Source organism: Cebus imitator, unplaced genomic scaffold (assembly GCF_001604975.1).
Source record: "Cebus imitator isolate Cc_AM_T3 unplaced genomic scaffold, Cebus_imitator-1.0 Scaffold61, whole genome shotgun sequence".
In the NCBI taxonomy this organism is placed as follows: Eukaryota; Metazoa; Chordata; class Mammalia; order Primates; family Cebidae; genus Cebus; species Cebus imitator.
This window is the reverse complement of record NW_016107376.1, coordinates 3456860-3474018: the sequence shown is the minus strand read 5'-3', so window position 1 is coordinate 3474018 and position 17159 is coordinate 3456860. Positions and strand designations below refer to the sequence as shown.

The 17159-nt window shown below is 43.0% G+C and overlaps 1 protein-coding gene across 2 annotated transcripts in view; it reads right to left on the bottom strand.

Moving 5' to 3' along the window:
• Positions 1-17159, bottom strand: part of RSU1 (Ras suppressor protein 1) — a 229195-nt gene that overhangs the window by 163787 nt on the left and 48249 nt on the right. For both annotated transcript variants that reach the window (XM_017529783.2, XM_017529782.2), the window contains 4 exons: positions 15442-15562; positions 5432-5550; positions 3528-3610; positions 3143-3257 (listed from right to left, as the gene is read on the bottom strand). In XM_017529783.2, coding sequence (XP_017385272.1) covers positions 3143-3257; positions 3528-3610; positions 5432-5550; positions 15442-15562 — 438 coding nt within the window. The remainder of the gene's footprint in view (positions 1-3142; positions 3258-3527; positions 3611-5431; positions 5551-15441; positions 15563-17159) is intronic.

Below are 17159 nucleotides of genomic sequence, written 5' to 3'. Positions count from 1 at the left end.
AGAGGCCACCTCAGCTGCATTTCAGAAAGCGTTAAGCAAGCCTTGCTCACACACCGGCAAAGCCCACTCAAACTCACCATTCCGCAACATCCCTCCGCCTGCCATTTCCAGAGGGTGTGCCAGGGTTGTGTTTTGTTCAAACTTGAAAACTGCATTTCTAGGAATCATCTTACCAGCATATGGGTGGGAAAGAGGACCTCGCTGTGATCAGGAAGCCAGGGATCCCTCAGAGGAGGGACCACCAGATTCAAATCTCACCTCTGTGACTCACTCACTGTGTCCCCACAGACATGTCACCAACCAACCCTCTCTACCCCTCAATGTCCTCACCTCACCCCTATAAAGTCCGCTTTTAATTCTTGTGATAATTATAGGCGATATTGCAGCAAACACACTTATCATAGTGCCATGCCATTCAAGGCCTTATTACATACTGCCTATTATTATAATAGCTGTTACTAGAATAATATTAACTTAAAAAAAGTCATCATTCAAAAATAAATAGTACATTTGTTTTAATCTTGAGTTTAGCTTGTGACAGTGACTTCTATAGGTTTATCATTTACTTACAACTAAGCGCTTGTCTGTAATCAGGAAAAACTGCTACCAGAAAAATGTTAAGAGTAAGATTTTCTACATATGGCTGGCAAAAATAAAGTCATTTAAAGCCTTCCCCCTCAATTCTATACCTGAATAAAAATATACATGATTTGTTAATGAAAAGCTTAACAGAAATGCTGAACAAATATGACCTCATGTAGTATTTAAATAAGATAAGCAAAATGAGTAAGATTTTAAAATATATACACAGGCATGTGTAGGTTCAACTAGGCATGTTTGTGGCAAATTACCATCTGATAAAAATAATTGTTTAATCTAATATCCTACGTTGCCTCACTGCTTGAAAAATGAAACAAGATCAAATGACATCAAAACACACATTTATTTTTCTGTTTCTACTAACCATGCTAATCAAGGACACATGTCAGAGGCACTGAGTTTTACACCAAGTTACACAAGAATTCACCTCACACACAGAGATCCTGATTTAGTGGGTTGGGGAGGAGGCTATTTGAGTCCTGCAGAAGCTCCCCAGCTATTACTAATGCTGACATCTGTGGTTTTTAACCACTGTGTGAGATCTTTTTTTCTTTTTCCTTTTTGATAACGTCTTGTTCTGTCCCCCAGGCTGGAGTACAGCGGCACGATCACAGCTCACTGCAGCTTTGACCTCCCAGGCTCAGGTGATCCTCCCATCTCAACCTCCTGAGTAGCTGGGAACAGGAATGCACCACCATGCCCAGCTCAGTTTTTGTACTTTTTGTACAGATGGGGTTTCACCACGTTGACCAGGCTGGGTTCGAACTCCTGGGCTCAAGTGATCCACCCACTTTGGGCTCCCAAGGTGCTGGGATGACAAGTGTGAGCCACCGCGCCCAGAGCAAGATCTCTCCTTTGACAACAAGTTTTTGCCTTGAAAATGTTTGCAAAAAGCGTTTCTTGAATCTGTCATTCTCCTCCCAGAGCAACGCTTGACTAACTTGCAACTCAATAAAGAGAAATGTTGAGTTGCTCCTCAGCCCTTAAAAAAATCATTAAATATCCTCTGGTCTTTTAATACTAACAAGAGAGCTAAGGGAAATGGGATAAGAGGGGATGGGGCTTTCCATTTGTTCCATGAAATCATGTGACTGCCTTCCCTTTAGACTAATATGGCTGCAGAATCCTCGGTGCTGATGGGCGTGTTCTGTATCTCCGTCTTCCTATGCGTAACCATTAGCCACATCAGTCTGCTGGTAACTTTCCTAACATCCTGCCATCTAAGGTCCTTGCTTCATTCGTTCATTCAGTCAATGTTTTCTGAGCACCTAATGCACTCTAGGGAACAAAGGCAAAGAGGCCTCTGCCCTTCTGGTGCTTGCATTCTAATTTCTAACAAATGGCCTCTTCCAGCTGCCAGACTTGTTTAAAGAACTGCTTCCTGGCTGGGCGAGGTGGCTCAAGCCTGTAATCCCAGCACTTTCGGAGGCCTAGGCAGGCGCATCACCTGAGGTCATGAGTTTGAGACCAGCCTGACCAACATGAGAAACCCCGTCTCTACTAAAAATACAAAATTAGCCAGGCCTGGTGGTGAATGCCTGTAATCCCGGCTACTCAGAAGGCTGAGGCAGAGAGCCGCTTGAACCCAGGAGGTAGAGGTTGTCCTGGGCTGAGATGGCACCACTGCACTCCCGCCTGGGCAAAAAAAGCAAAATTCCATCACAAAAAAAAAAAAAAAAAAAAAAAGAAGAAGAACTGCTTCCTCAATGTGTTTCTTAAAAATGATGGTACTTTGGAGCAGAAAAGCAAATCACCAGTTTGAGAAAACAATGTGATTCAAAGGACTGAAGAAATTAGAGGCTTTAGAGGGTCTGCACAAGAAAAGGGAACTTCTGAACCTTTTGCAGTGAAACGAAGCAGCAGCAGCAGAATCACTGGCTTGGAGGCTATTTCTGGTGGGGAAATAACCTCCAGAGTATAACCCACTCTGGAAATAGGAATGACCTGGCAGAGGATTAGGATTCAGCAGCCAGGAGTAGGACCAAGGAACTCCCAGCAAGAACATATTTAACAACTGCTACTACAGATGGGATCAGGAGAGAGGCAAATTTACAAATGGCAGAGACATTAACACCTTCAAGTAGCCGTAACAACTACTTTAACGATTTGGTAAAAGTTTTTCCAGGTCAGTAAAAAATTAAGGGGTTAAAAAGTAAAAGTGATGCTTAGATAAAGTTATTAATAACCAACCAAGACCCGGAAAGCTTACCCAGTTAGTCAATGAGGAGCTATGCACAGATAAGACTCTTACTACTAATCCCATGCTTTTTCCACTACCTCACGCAGGGAGCTGAGCGGGGTCATCTTTCATGAGCAGTTTCTAAGACACGGGACACTACAGCTGCAGAACACAGCATCGGGGAAGGTCAAACCTATAACCGCTGCACTCTGGTCAATGACAAATGGTTCTCAAATGATCAGAACTGGGTGCCTAGGTGGAGAGCAGTTGCCAAGAAGAGGAGAGAGGCTGTTCAGAACTGCTACATTAGGATAACTGTTATTCATGAAACCCAGAACTAAGTTCATTCATCAGCAACCTTACCTAGTTCTGGGGGCAGAACGGTGAGGCGGTTCCCCTGAATGTGGAGCTCTTTAAGCTGGGTAAGCTCCCCGATTTCCTTAGGCAGCGAGATCAGGTCATTATCCCTAAGGCTGAGCTAAACAGAAGAAAACAAGGAGTGGTCAACACATTTTCACATTAAAAGGTGCTCCACAGAAACTCACATCCTCTTCCATGTCCTCTCTTTCATGAAAGCGCAATCCTTTCCATTTATTTACAAGTGTCGGTGGATAAACAAGAAACACTATCAGGGGTAGTGGTTTATTCCCGCAAAACAAACCTTACTCTGGCTCAAATTGACTTGATTCTACCCCTACAAGGCTGCGGCAGTGAATTGATTTTCTAAGAATTTAGATAAATTACTTACTATCTGCAACTTTGTGAGCTTCCCGATGTCTGGCGGCAGGATTTCAAAATCGTTGTCACTTAGATAGAGTGCACGCAGGGTGGCTGCAAATTAAACAGCAATATATAAACAGGGTGGCATGGAACCCAACCATTTGAGGTCTGATCAATAAGAGGGAGTCAGCTTTGATTAATAACCCTGGCTTGGTGAAAAGCCTTTGACATACCTAGGGCTCCCAATAATAACAAGCAGGTCACACTTAGATTTACTGGCTTATTGTGTAGCCGGTGTGTCCAGGAAAACATCTATATCCAAGAGGACTGATGCAATTAACAACTGTGGGCACTCGCATTTTGGGGCAAAGAGTTTCAGCGCATTTTCAGAGAAGACTGCTATTTTTTCTCATAGATTACTTTTGATTCCCATTTATTTCTCCCTGTGCATCCCAAGTAAAACAAAGGCAACTACTGTACCACTTTTACGGATCCCTATGGCAAGAAGGTTCTTTCAAGTGAATACAACTATGTTAAAATAGACCTTTTCCTACGTAACCAGCACTGTGTTAAAAATTAATGAAAGGCTTTCTGGTGATGGAGGCTATCACCGCAGCTCATCAATTCCATAATCTGACTAATTATTACTACTTGTTTTTACAGACTTAAGGACAAAAATAAATGAAGACAAAGGGGCTAAAATGATGACATGAAGTTAACAGAGTAAATCCTAACTTAAACAGAAGAGCAGCAGTCAGAAATTTGTTCACAATTATTACACAATGATATTGATTCCAAACTACGGAAGGCTAAAATTCTAAAGCATCTCAACCAAGAAAGCTGAGTATGTTTTGTTTACCCGTATTTATTTATTTTTTAGAGACAGAGTCTCACTCTGTCACCTAGGCTGGAGTGTGGTGGGTCACTGCAGCTTTGAACGTCTGGCCTCAGGCAATCTTCCTACCTCAGCCTCCCAAGCAGCTAAGATTACAGGCAGAAGCTACTATGCCTGGCTAATTTTTTAAGTTTTATTTCTAGAGACAGGGTCTATGTTGCCCAGGCTGGTCTTAAACTCCTAACCTCAAGTGATCTTTGTAGGTCAGACTCCCAAGAACTGGATGTTAATATAACATAATAAAAACAGTTGATCCACCGCCCAAGAAAATATTTTACAGTTGGTTTCATGCACTTGAGAAAGTCATAGGTAATGTACATAAGGTAAAAAGTAAATTTTAGAGACCAGCTCAGAAAACTCAGATTTTTTGAATGCCATATAAGTTACTATTAGAAGAAACAGAACACTCATTTAAGCGAAGCAAACCTTTCCTGAAATATTACATGTGGTCCCAGAAGAAATCTTTGTTTTTTAATTTTCAAAAACATCTTCAGCAAGAAATTTGTTTGCATATAAAACAATAAAATGTGTTCACCTGTGGCCAATAATTTCTTAGTGCCTGTGTGCTGGATAAATAGGTCAATAAGAGTACTTTTTAAAAGGCTGAAATTTTTAAATTCTGTTTGTGGTTTATTAATAAATATTTTATAAATAATTGGAATATTCTGGATAAATATCCTACCAAGAATTAATAGCAACATGGGAGGATACTTTTTTTTTGGCATGCTATTTAAAAAGAAAGTTGTCTCTTAGCTAAATCTTAGCTAAATGTGAGGCTTGATCTCATTTAGGTATATGATCTCTCTCAGAATGTTAATATGACATTACTGAGTCTACTTCAGCCCAATGGTGTCACATAACAATATATCACATGCACATACTGCTCAGCTATGAAGGAATATTCAAAAGGAGTCCCTAAAGAACAAATTATCTCTGTCCAATAATATCTCTTGGAGTTTGGGTCCTGGCAAATAAATTTTGCTCTTAGAACGCAAAGTACGGTGTTGAGGAGATTTATAGAATTGAAAGTTTCTTACTCAGGTAGAAGAAGTTTCCCGGAAGAGAATTTTCGTTCAAGTTGTTGTAAGTCAAGTCCAGAACCTCAAGAGCTGGCAGGGAGCCGAAGCCTCGTGGCAACGTGTTCAGCCTGTTCATGCTGTTGAAAGAGACAAAAATCCACATCGCAACACCAAAGACACGTTTATACAAGCTATCAAGAACACTTCAGTTTCACAGGCTGGAAGCGTAAGAGAGTGCCATGATCCTCGAGTCACTTTATACTTTATTTTTTATTTTTCTGAGACATGGTCTTGCTCTGTTGCCCAGGCTGGAGGGCAGTGACACCATCTCAGCTCACTGCAGCCTCAACCTCCCTGGGCTCAAGTGATGCTTCCACTTCAGCCTCCCAAGTAGCTGGGACCACAGGCGCACACCATCATGCCCCACTAATATTTGTATTTTTTTTTTGCAGAGATGGGGTTTTGCCATGTTGCCCAGGCTGGACTCAAACTCCAGAGCTCGAACGATCCTCCCACCTTGGCCTCCCAGAATGCTGGGATTATAGACATGAGCTACCATGCTCATCCTTTTTTTTTTTAAATTAAAAAAAGCATTTATTTAATACTTACATTGACAAAGATTGTACATATTTATGGTGTACAACATGATACTTCTGACATGTATAAGCCATTGTGGAATGGCTAAAATCACCCCTATTTAACATATGCATTGCCTCACAGGCTTGCCATTTTTTTTGTCTTTTGTGGTGAGAAGGCTTAAAATTCACTGTCTTAGCAATTTTCAAGCATACCACATATTGTTATTACGTGCAGTCACCACAATGTACATTCCATGTCTTGAACTTACTTCTCCTAACTAAAATTTTGAGTCCTTTGGCTAACATCTCCACAATTCCCCTCTGCCTGCAACCTCTGTGACCATTTTATTCCCTGTCTCCATGAGGTTTACTTTTTTACATTCCACATGTAAGGAGAGGATGGGAATTTTGTCCTATTTAGACTAATGATTTTAGTCAGAGAGCTTATACGTTCTTAAAACATTTGAAAATTGCTGATTTGTCATTTTTCTCCGATGCTGAAATTTAATCACTGTTTTACACAAAAACTCCATCATGAAATATCAAAATGTTACAAGTTTTCTTGTAAAGAAAAACTTCCTTATGAAAGTAGTGATAATATCTCAAAATATATACATGAAGCTTTGTAGTTTTCAGATTTTTGCTTTATTTCATTCATTTCTTTTAGGAGGAAAAATTATTTTTTTGTTTTACAACTGCTAACATTCAAAACTGTCTTCAATTAGAATGGTGATGGCCAGAGGCTGGAGGGAGTGGGAAATGCAGAGATACAGTTTAATGGGTATCGGGTTCAGGTTTGCAAGATGAGAAAATTCTGGAGATGGGCTGAACAACAATGTGAATACCCTTAACACCACTCAACTGTATACTACAAAGACTTTGCGTTTTGTGTGTATTTTTATCACAACTGAAACATTTTTTTAATCATACAACTGACCCTTGAGCATCATGGGTTTGAACTGCCTGGGCCCGATGACACGTAGATATTTTTCTTCTGCCTGTGCCACCCGAGGCAGCAAAGACCAACCCTCCTCTTCCTCCGCAGCCCACTCAACATGAAGATGATGAAGACCTTTAAGATGATCCCGTTCCACTTCAACAACAGCAAATGCACTTTCTCTTCCTTATGACTTTCTTAATAACGTTTTCTTTTCTCTAGCTTACTTTATTGTAAGAGTGCAGTATGGAACATATGTAACACACAAAATATGTGTCAATCAATTATATATGTTTTGGGTAAGGCTTCTGGTCAACTGTAAGCTATTAGTAATTAAGTTTTTTCAGAGTCAACAGTTATGTGTGGATTTTCAACTGCATGGGGGGGTGGTCAGTGTGTGGCTCCTTAACCCACGAGTTGCTCAACGGTCAACTGTGTGTGGGGTGTGTGTGTGTGGTGCTATGCGTATGTGCATGCGGGTGTTCTGTGTGGTATGTGGAGAGTGTGGTGCATGTGTGGTATAGTGTGCTGGTGTGGTGTGTGCAGTGTGTGAGGGAGGTATGGTGTGTGTGGGGGTTGCTTTTGGAGTGTGATGTGTGTGGGGGGTGTGGTGGTATATGGTATGTGTGTGGAGTGTTGGGGGTATGGATGTTGTATTGTGTGGTGTGCATATGAGGTATGGTGGGCGGTGTGTGTGTGTGTGTGTGTACACAGTGTGTGTGGGGTGTGTGTATATGGTATTATCTGTGGTGTTGTGTGTCTATGGGAGTGTCATGTGGTGTGTAGGAGGTGTGGTGTGTGTAGTGTGGTGTGTGTGGTGGGTGTGGGGGTGTGTGCAGTGTGGTGAGGTTTGGGGGGTGTGGTGGTATGTGTGCGGTGTGTATCGGGGGTACGGGTGCGCTATGGTATGGTATGATGCGTGTATAAGGTGGGGGCTGTGGTGGGTCGGTGTGTGTACAAGGTATGTGTGTGTGGAGTGTGGGGGGTGTGTGTGTGCGCATGTCTCCAAAGAAGTCTAAGGGAATGTTTTTCTATACTATCTTTTATACTTTTCTTTAAGCCCCTTATTTTTCTTAATGCAGTGCCCTTTGAGCATACTTAAAAGCCAATTTTTAAGAAAACTTTAATAAAAGTGGACAGATATTGAAAGGTGAAAGGGACTGTGACAATAAAAATCATTCTAGCCATCGATCCTTCTCATAACAGATCCAGCTCGGTCCAGCCCTACCAGGGGGGCCTCACCAGAAGTAGCTGCAGGCACAGGGCAAAACCAAAAGGGAAACATCGGTTCCCCTCTTGGGAGAAAATATCCCAGACAGGCCACATCCAGCAAAACTACCTCCACGACTCTCTAATGCCATGACAGCAACAACCAACGTTCTCCATGAAGTCACAATTTGGGAAACACATTTATGTCAAGCACTTTGCTTGTTCACTCAAACTACCTTGTAATAAAGATAAGATGGAGCTTGTAATTAAAGTTATGTTGAGATGAAAAAACAGCCTAGGAGAGAGCGTAAGGAGCAAAGACTTCAGAAGTGACTGAGGAAGGTGACAGGTGTCTGGGAGTACCCGGTACCTCATGGAGGCCAAAGCCATTCCAGACCCTTGGGTTCTGATGCAAGGATTCCGACAAGAATTGCAAGTCAGAGAAAGAGAGGAAGGCAGAGAAGCACACAGTAGGTGCTTCTGTCTGCAAACACTGCTTTAGGTTACCCGTTTTTGAAAACTGCTGATTCCTTAACATTTTTCTCTGCCAATAAAGAAACACACTTTTATAATATTAGGTACAGGAAATCCATGGTTAGACAGGCTTAGAGGAAAGAGGCATCTCACCTGAGAGAGAGCTTCCATTCAATCTCCAGCCCAGAGCAAGCCTGGAGCCCCTCCACATCCTGGTGGCAAGAATCTGCTTAATTGCAGGTTCCTTTTTCCTTTGAGTGACAAACCACTATCTACAACATGTAAGAAACACAGCAGAGTCCCATGTGCAGCTGACAGCAGTAACAGTAGTAGGCATACCACCCTGGTGGGCAGAAAGGAAGCCCTTACTTAAACAAATGCTGAAACTTCAGAAGAACCACTAGCAACAGCCCCAGCTACAAAGGGGACAAGAAACTGCAGAGACTTCTGGCCACCGCTCTGGACACCAGTCCATGTACATGGTGACCTGGTGGCATCTCTCTCTGCAGAATGAAGGATGGGACAAGCTGGCTGTTCCCACCTCCCCCTAGCAGGTGCTAACATCCATCTCCATCCATCCACATTTCCCCGTGTCAGAATTCCGTGCTCAGGGCCCCGCTCGGACACTGCTAGCAATCAAGGTTTCCATGAGAGTTACAGCGTGGGTAGGAAAAGAATAGAGCTTTAAAAGGTAGAGACCACTAGGGGGAGGAGTCCAGCTCTAGCACTTGCTAGCTGCGTGACCTTGACCAAGTTACTCCAAGACCCAAGCTTCTCTGAAACCCAGTTTCCCCAACTGTTGGGGTCACCACCTGCAGGGGTATGTCCTGCAGACCCTGACTCAATAACGAATAAATTCACTCACACACAGAATATAGTAAATGAGGGGCCTGGGGTGTCTCAGCCACTCACAGGTACTCGAGGAGAGTGCTGCAAAGAGATAGCAACCGCTGGCCCCAACACACTGGCCTCTCCAGCCTTTATTCAGCACATATTAAATGACAGAAGCTTTGAGTCAACGCCACTAGAGTGCAGAGATTAAAGGACAGGTTCCAAGGTCTAAACCAAACACCATTAGTGGGTAATATTCCTGGTTGACCTCCCCCTGAAGAGAGCTATCTGGAATGATCAAAGGTTCATTTGTAGGATCACATGAGTAAACAAGTTATTCAGATAAACTTCCCCACATTTCCTAGATATTTGCTTTTCTTATCAACTAAAGGTAAAGGGAATAAGGCTGCCTTCAGCTGAAATTTCTATGGAAACTTCTTGACCTTCCAAGAAGGTTTTTGACTTTTTTCTATGACTTTCTCTAATATTTTTCCCTTAATATTTTTTGCCACCACCCTGACTGAACTCCCACACTCAACTATAAAATGAGGCTGACAATACCTTCAGGGTAGGATCATTGGGAGGATGAGAGAGAAAATATGTGAAGCACCCAGCACCCAATTACACGTGGCTTCTCAGGAAATGAGAGCTGTTGCTAGGATCATTTTTGAAAATGTTTGAGAGAAAATTTTCAATCAGCCCTAAGCGAGCAAGCTCACCCCATGACAAGCCACTTTGGACGGTCCAAACTATCAAGTGTAGTTTTTGTATTTGTGCCACACTTATGTCAGATGACTTCAGGTGTTTAAATATAAAGCTTCACAGGGCTCAACTATGCCAAGCAGTATCAATTGTTTGCATGGGAATAATTTTCAAATGTATGTTGGGAGTGGGCAAATGCCTGCATATGATGGAGAAATTTATAAAACCAGTGGGTCTAAGGCTATTTAGCATCCTTTTTCCTCTTCCTCTAAAGCCTCAGAAAGATCTGTACTAATGCCTCCTTTTCAGAGCAGTTTCTTCTCTGTAGGTTGTTCTGAGCACCTCCAGCTTCAATGAAACCTTCTTGGCTAAAGGCACTAATTTTTCTCACCTCCACAATGACCTATTCACACACTTACCAAAATTAAAAATTAAAAAAAATCCAAGCCAAGCCCAATGGCTCATGTCTGTAATCCCAGCACTTTGGGAGGCCAACACAGGGAGATTGTTTGAGCTCAGGAGCTCGACACTAGGCTGGTTAACATGGCAAAATCCCATCTCTACAAAAAACAAAAAACAAAAAAAAAAAAACAAAAGTTAGCCAGGCATGGTGGTGTGTACCTGTGGTCCCAGCTACTCAGGAGGCTGAGGTGGGAGGATCACTTGAGCCCAGAAGGCATAGGATGCAGTGAGTGGAGATCACATCACTGCACTCCAGCCTGGGTGACAGAGTAAGACCCTATCTCAACAAATAAATAAATAATCCAAATCCATAAATACTTAAGGAAAACTTCTATGTGTTCATGAGACAAGCTCTAGAAACAAACGAGGTCAAATGTTATTCCCTAATAGTTGGGCATGGTGGTCCTGCAGTGAAGTGATCCTAGAAATAATTATCAACATGGGAACCTATGTGGCTTCACATTTTTTGGAAAACTACTCTATGAAATAATCCACATTTAGGAATTAAAAACAGAAGTAAACTTTCTTTTATTTATTCAGGTGGCCTAAACTTCGCTCATGTCTTACAATCATCAGAATAAATTGCAACTACTATACAAAACTTTGAAAGCAAATTTGGATTGACGGTGTCTTTTGGATCATGCACACAACTGGCTTCCCAGCTCTGCTTTGTGGTCTCCTGAGAGTATGCTTTCACCCTGGCTCCTTGGAATAAGGAGTCCTTCCTATGACTGGCCTTACTGTGTGAGTATAATTCTTTATGCCGTTTGAGGACACAGGTATCCTTTATTGAAACCCAACTTAGCTCCTTTCCCAAAGAACTGGGAGTTTTGTTCAAACTTTGACAACTCCATCTATGTGGCTATGTAATTGAATACGAAAGCTTTACACAATTAATAAAGCACTGACAGGCAAAAATGCAAACAACTCCAAAGAGAACAAGAAGGCACTCAATGAAAAGGAAGTTTATGACTGTTCTATGGTGCCTCAAAACAAACAGAACAAAATCTAAGCTTATTATGTTCTTCCCAAACCTGTCTCCATCTGTTATATTTTTCAGCTGCCCAATACAGAAATGTAGGTATCATTCCATCAGATCAGTTACTGTCTGTCAGTTACCACCTGAATATTCTTCATATAAAATCCCTCCCTGCCTCCAATGTCACTGTCCTAGTTCACATGGGACATGAAGCTTGTGTTCTTACTGGTCTCCTAACCTCTAGCTTACCTCTCTCCACTTTCTTTTCCACACTCATCTTTCATGGGAAAATCTCACCTCATCTCATATCTGCTACTCTGCTATGCAAATTTCTCAAAGGTCAGTATAAAATTGGAGCCCATTTACGTATGCATGTATGTATTTATGAGATGGAGTCTCGCTCTGTCGCCCAGGCTGGAATGCAATGGTGCAATTACTTTTGAGATGGAGTCTCACTCTCTTGCCCAGGCTGGAGTGCAGTGGTGTGATCTCAGCTCACTAAAACCTCTGCCTACCTGAGTTCAAATGATTCTCCTATCTCAGCCTCTCGAGTAGAGTAGCTTGGATCACAGGCGTGCGCCACCACTTAGCTAATTTTTGTATTTTTAGTAGAGACAAGGTTTCACCGTGTTGACCAAGCTGTTCCTGAACTCCTGACCTCAGCTGACCTGCCAGCCTCAGCTTCCCAAAGTGCTAGGACTAGAAGCGTGAGCCAATGCACCCAGGAGAGGCTTGTTTACTCAGCCCAGAGGGCTTTCATTAGCACTTCTGACTCCCTGTCATTATTATAAACTTCTGTTTGTTTATAGTTGGCTTCCCCAACTGTAATGGAAACTCCATCAGGAATAGATGGTCGGTAGCTAAAACAATGCCTGGTACACGGTGGGGAACTTGGTAAATCCTCATTCCCTGAACGGCAGACATCCAGGATTCCATGTCCAGCCTGACTTCTGACCTTAAAGCTGCCTGCCTCACACTTTAAACTCAACAGTGCCAAAAAACCGACAATTCCCAGGCCCCAGGCCGGCAGTGCTGTCAGCGTTTAAATATGCCATTCTCTCAACCTGAGATGCCTTCCTTCCTTCGACTTGTAAGTCTGAGAAACTCTCAAGCATCGAGTCAGGGCTCCGGTGCTACCTGCTGTGTACCTGCTCCTGAAAATGTCACGCGTAGACTAAGGTGCTCCCCGTCTTGCTCCTCCTCCTGCCGGTCCACAATCACCAGCACATCAGTGACCTCCCTGGTCTGTTCCTGTTTCTAGCCAGCCTTGCCCCCATAGGTAAGGTCAGGGACCATGATTTTCACCTTGGCTCCCAGTTACTAGCAAGATTCCTGACATAGAATAGTCACTTACATAGTCACGGAATCAATGAAAAAGTAAACACGACAATTATCATGATAACAACAGCTAACACTAGGTACTGCTCAGTATGTCCCAAGCACTGTTCCTAGTGATTGAGAGTTTATATATATAGATTATATATACATATTTCATTTAATAAATGAACAAATTAACAGTAAGAATATATATCTAGTTTTAGCTTCTTTCTCACATACAAAGTAAAGATCAGGATAGAATAGTCTGTAAAACCAAGATATAAATGGAGAATCTTTTCATTTCTGCTTTGCCAGATGGGTATACAGGCTCCAAATTTGTAGGGAGAAAAAAAACCCATCTCATCTAAAGTGATGTTTCTTGCTCCTTTTAACTTCACTTTCCCTCAGACATAAGAATGAAGACTGCCCAGGGATCTTACAAAGTTGGGCCCTAAGCCCAAGTGAACTTCAAAATAGGTGCGTCTGACCAAGCTCCTTGTGGAAAGAATGAACTAAAAACCAGTCCATGAATATCTTTTCATGACTGTTTTCTACTAAAGTGGCAAATACCTGGCCAGCATCTACTGCCACTCCCCATCAACCTCAACTAGAGCATTCAGTGGCTACAATTAATGAATATACAACTTCACACAGAGACTGAAGCATGAGTGGGCAGTTTCATCTGATAGCTGAGCCAATGAAAATGGAATTCTGACGCCCAAGTTCCAGCTGGGGTCTATGGATGTATTCGTCTGTTCTCCCATTGCCATAAAGGAATGCCTGAGGCTGGGTAACTTACAAGAAAAGAGGTTTAACTGACTCACGGTCAGTTCTACAGGCTGTACAGGAAGCCTGGCAGCAGCTGCTTGTGGAGAATCCTCAGGTAGCTTTTACTCACGGTGGAAGGCGATGCAGGAGCATGTATATTACACGGCGGGAGCAGGAGAACGTGACGGGGAAGGTGCTACATACTTTTAAACAACCAGGTCTCACAATAACTCCCTCACTATCCTAAGGACAGTTTCAAGAGGGGATGGTGTTAAACCATCCCCGAGAGCTCCACCCCCAGGATCCAATCACCTCCCAGGGGGCCCCACCTCCAACACTAGGGATTACAATTACACATGAGATTTGGTAGGGACACAGAATCCAAACCATTATGAGTGGAGTCTGATGGAGCCTTTAGACACAGAACCATAAGGTTCTCTTCCCAGCTTGGCTGCTAACGTCAGGGGTGACCAGGAACAAGTCCCTTAGCCCCTCTGAAAAGGCTTGGCTCGGCCGGATGCGGTGGCTCACACCTGTCTGAGCACTTTGGGAGGCCAAGGCAGGTGGATCACGCGGTCAGGAGATCAAGACCATCCTGGCCAACATGGTGAAATCCTGTCTCTACTAAAAATACAAAAATGAGTCGGGTGCAGTGGCGTGTGCCTATAATCCCAGCTACTCAGGAGGCTGAGGCAGGAGAATCGCTTGAACTAGGGAGTTAAGGGTTGCAGGCAGCCGAGATCGTGCCACTGCACTCCAGCGCTTGGCTTCCTCTGTATAAAATGAAAGCACTAAAACCTGCCCTCCTTACCTCACAAATGTTGGGAGGTTCAAATGCTGCCAAGCATTCACGAAGACAAGTTATCACTATTATTATTATTATTAAAGACGAAGTCTCGCTCTTGGCCCCCAGGCTGGACTGCAATGGCGTGATGTTGGCTCACAGCAACCTACACCTCCCGGGTTCAAGCGATTCTTCTGCCTCAGCCTCCTGAGTAGCTGGGATTACAGGCACATGCTACCACACCTGGCTAATTTTTGTACTTTTAGTAGAGATGGAGTTTTACCATGTTGGCCAGGCTGGTCTCAAACTCCTGACTTAAGGTGATCTGCCTGGCTCAGCCTCCCAAAGTGCTGGGACCACAGGCAACAGCCACGACACCCGGCCAAAGTGCAGGGACCACAGGCAACAGCCGCGACACCCGGCCAGGTTGTCCTTATTACTATTTACTACTCCCTGGTTCTGCAACCTCGGCTGAATCAAAACTCCTCTCTTCACCTTTGCATAAAGAAAGACAGAGGACTGCCATATCTTAACTACAGAGAAGAACTGCAAAAGCGAATGAAGCAGCATCAGGAAATATCTTCTTCCCTCCAAGGCATGAAGTTGCTTTGTCAACTATTGCTATGTAATACAGACAGAAAGAAAATCAACCACATTACAACCTGCCTGCCAGTTTGTGCTATGCAAATCAGTCCCTTCTCGGTCAACAGAACTGAGATAAAATTTTACTGGACACAAAATACAGTAAAAATTTAACTTCCTTATTGCACCCACAATTAGCTTCTTGATGAGCTCTCAAATATTCACTAATGTAGGCCCCTGAAGGATATATTAAAACAATAAAACTTTTTTTAAAACCCAAAACATAAAAAGAAATTAGAACTCCACTTCTGTGGAGTAATATAAATGGAATCCCTCCCCTGGCCCTGGCCGGCACTCCCTCCCCACCCTCTTCCTCTCCGTTCTTTCCACTCCACTGATACTCACCCAAGGTTCAGGTGTTTGAGCTTTTGAAGGCTGCTGATCTGCGTAGGCAGCTCCTCGATCTGGTTATTAAAAAAGTTGAGCACTTCCAAATTCTTCAGTTCTGCTATGTTTGGTGGCACTGCTATGGAAAAAAAATGCTGAGTGTGAATCTGGGACCATAACTCCTAGCAAGGGATGTCAGCACGTTTTGTTTTCCTTTTTTCTTTCTTTTCTTTTTTTTGGGGTGGAGGGGCGCATGGAGTCTCACTCACTCTGTTACCCAGGCTGGAGTTCAGTGGCGTGATCTCAGCTCACTGCAATCTCTGCCTCCGGGGTTCAAGCATTCTCCTGCCTCAGGCTCCCAAGCAGCTGGATTACAGGCGCCCGCCAATACCCCCAGCTAATTTTTTGTATTTTTAGTAGACACAGGGTTTCACCATGGTGTCCAGGCTGGTCTCGAACTCCTTACCTTATGATTCGTCCACCTCAACCTCCCAAAGTGCTGGGATTACAGGCATGAGCCACCACGCCCAGCCTTTTTTTTTCTTTCAAAGCAAAGAAAGATGGAAACTCCAAAAGGACCATCAAATTCACCTATTGGTCTTATTTTTTTTAAGGTTTTTCATAAGCAGTCGCTCACTTCTGAGTGGCCGCTGAAATGCTGCTTTAAATATGATTAGCTAAGTGCTTGGCATAGTTTGTTTCAGATGGACAATGAGGAGAGAAACACAGCAGAAATGCACCAAAGAGAATTTCTGTACCATAAGCAGCCTATAAAAGTGAATATTACAAAGCATATGTACTTATAGTTGTCATATAGAATCTTATCAGTGCTGTTGTTTTGATTTTTCCTTTTGGTTTTCTTGCATTATCACCAGAAGAAAGATGGCAACCTCCAAATTCCTTCCTGGGAGATGTACATTGAAGGTGTTTAAATAACCCAGTATCTGAAGAGCTGTCCTCTTAACATTACATTAATAACAATATAAGCTCAATTTTAAATGATGAAAAATTCCGCCTCCCTAGTTTCTGATTTTGGCCTCTGGAGTAACGTATCTTGATCAATACCAAACACACACATACAGATACACACACATACATACAAACAGACACACGCAAAGGTTACATCAGATTAGCAACAGATCGATACACTGCTATTATATAGAAATACAAAAAGTCAACTCAGTAGCATGCTATGAATACTAGTATGCAGATCAAAGCTGAAAATCAGCCATGGGGGACCTGAAAGGTTCCTCCTTCCCTAGCAAGTATATACTTGAAAAGACAAATGTAAAAGTCAAAGGCATCTTTATCTCAAAAGCACAAACTATAAATTGGCAGCAGGAGGACCTTCCATAGACTGTAATACATCTATCTCACTTGCTATTCACTCTTTCTACAAACATTCGTATGGGTGATACACTTAGCCATGGTTCATGTAAACTGATACCAAGACCACCCAGGTAACTAAAAACATTGAACAGGGGCCTGGAGCCCAGCCCAAGAAAGCGTGATGTCTCTTATCAGTCAGGTTTACTGCCCATCCCATCTGCTTCCTCCAGGGATGCCCAAGGAAGCCGGAAAACCAACCTGCCTGCCTGCAGTCAGACCTAAACTCAGAGCCAGGAGCACTTGTGATCAGAACCACTACAAAGGTGTGTGTAAAATGCCAAACATACATCTAAAATATTTCAGCAGCCAGCCACTTCAAGAAGACCAACTGATAACTCCCAGGGGAA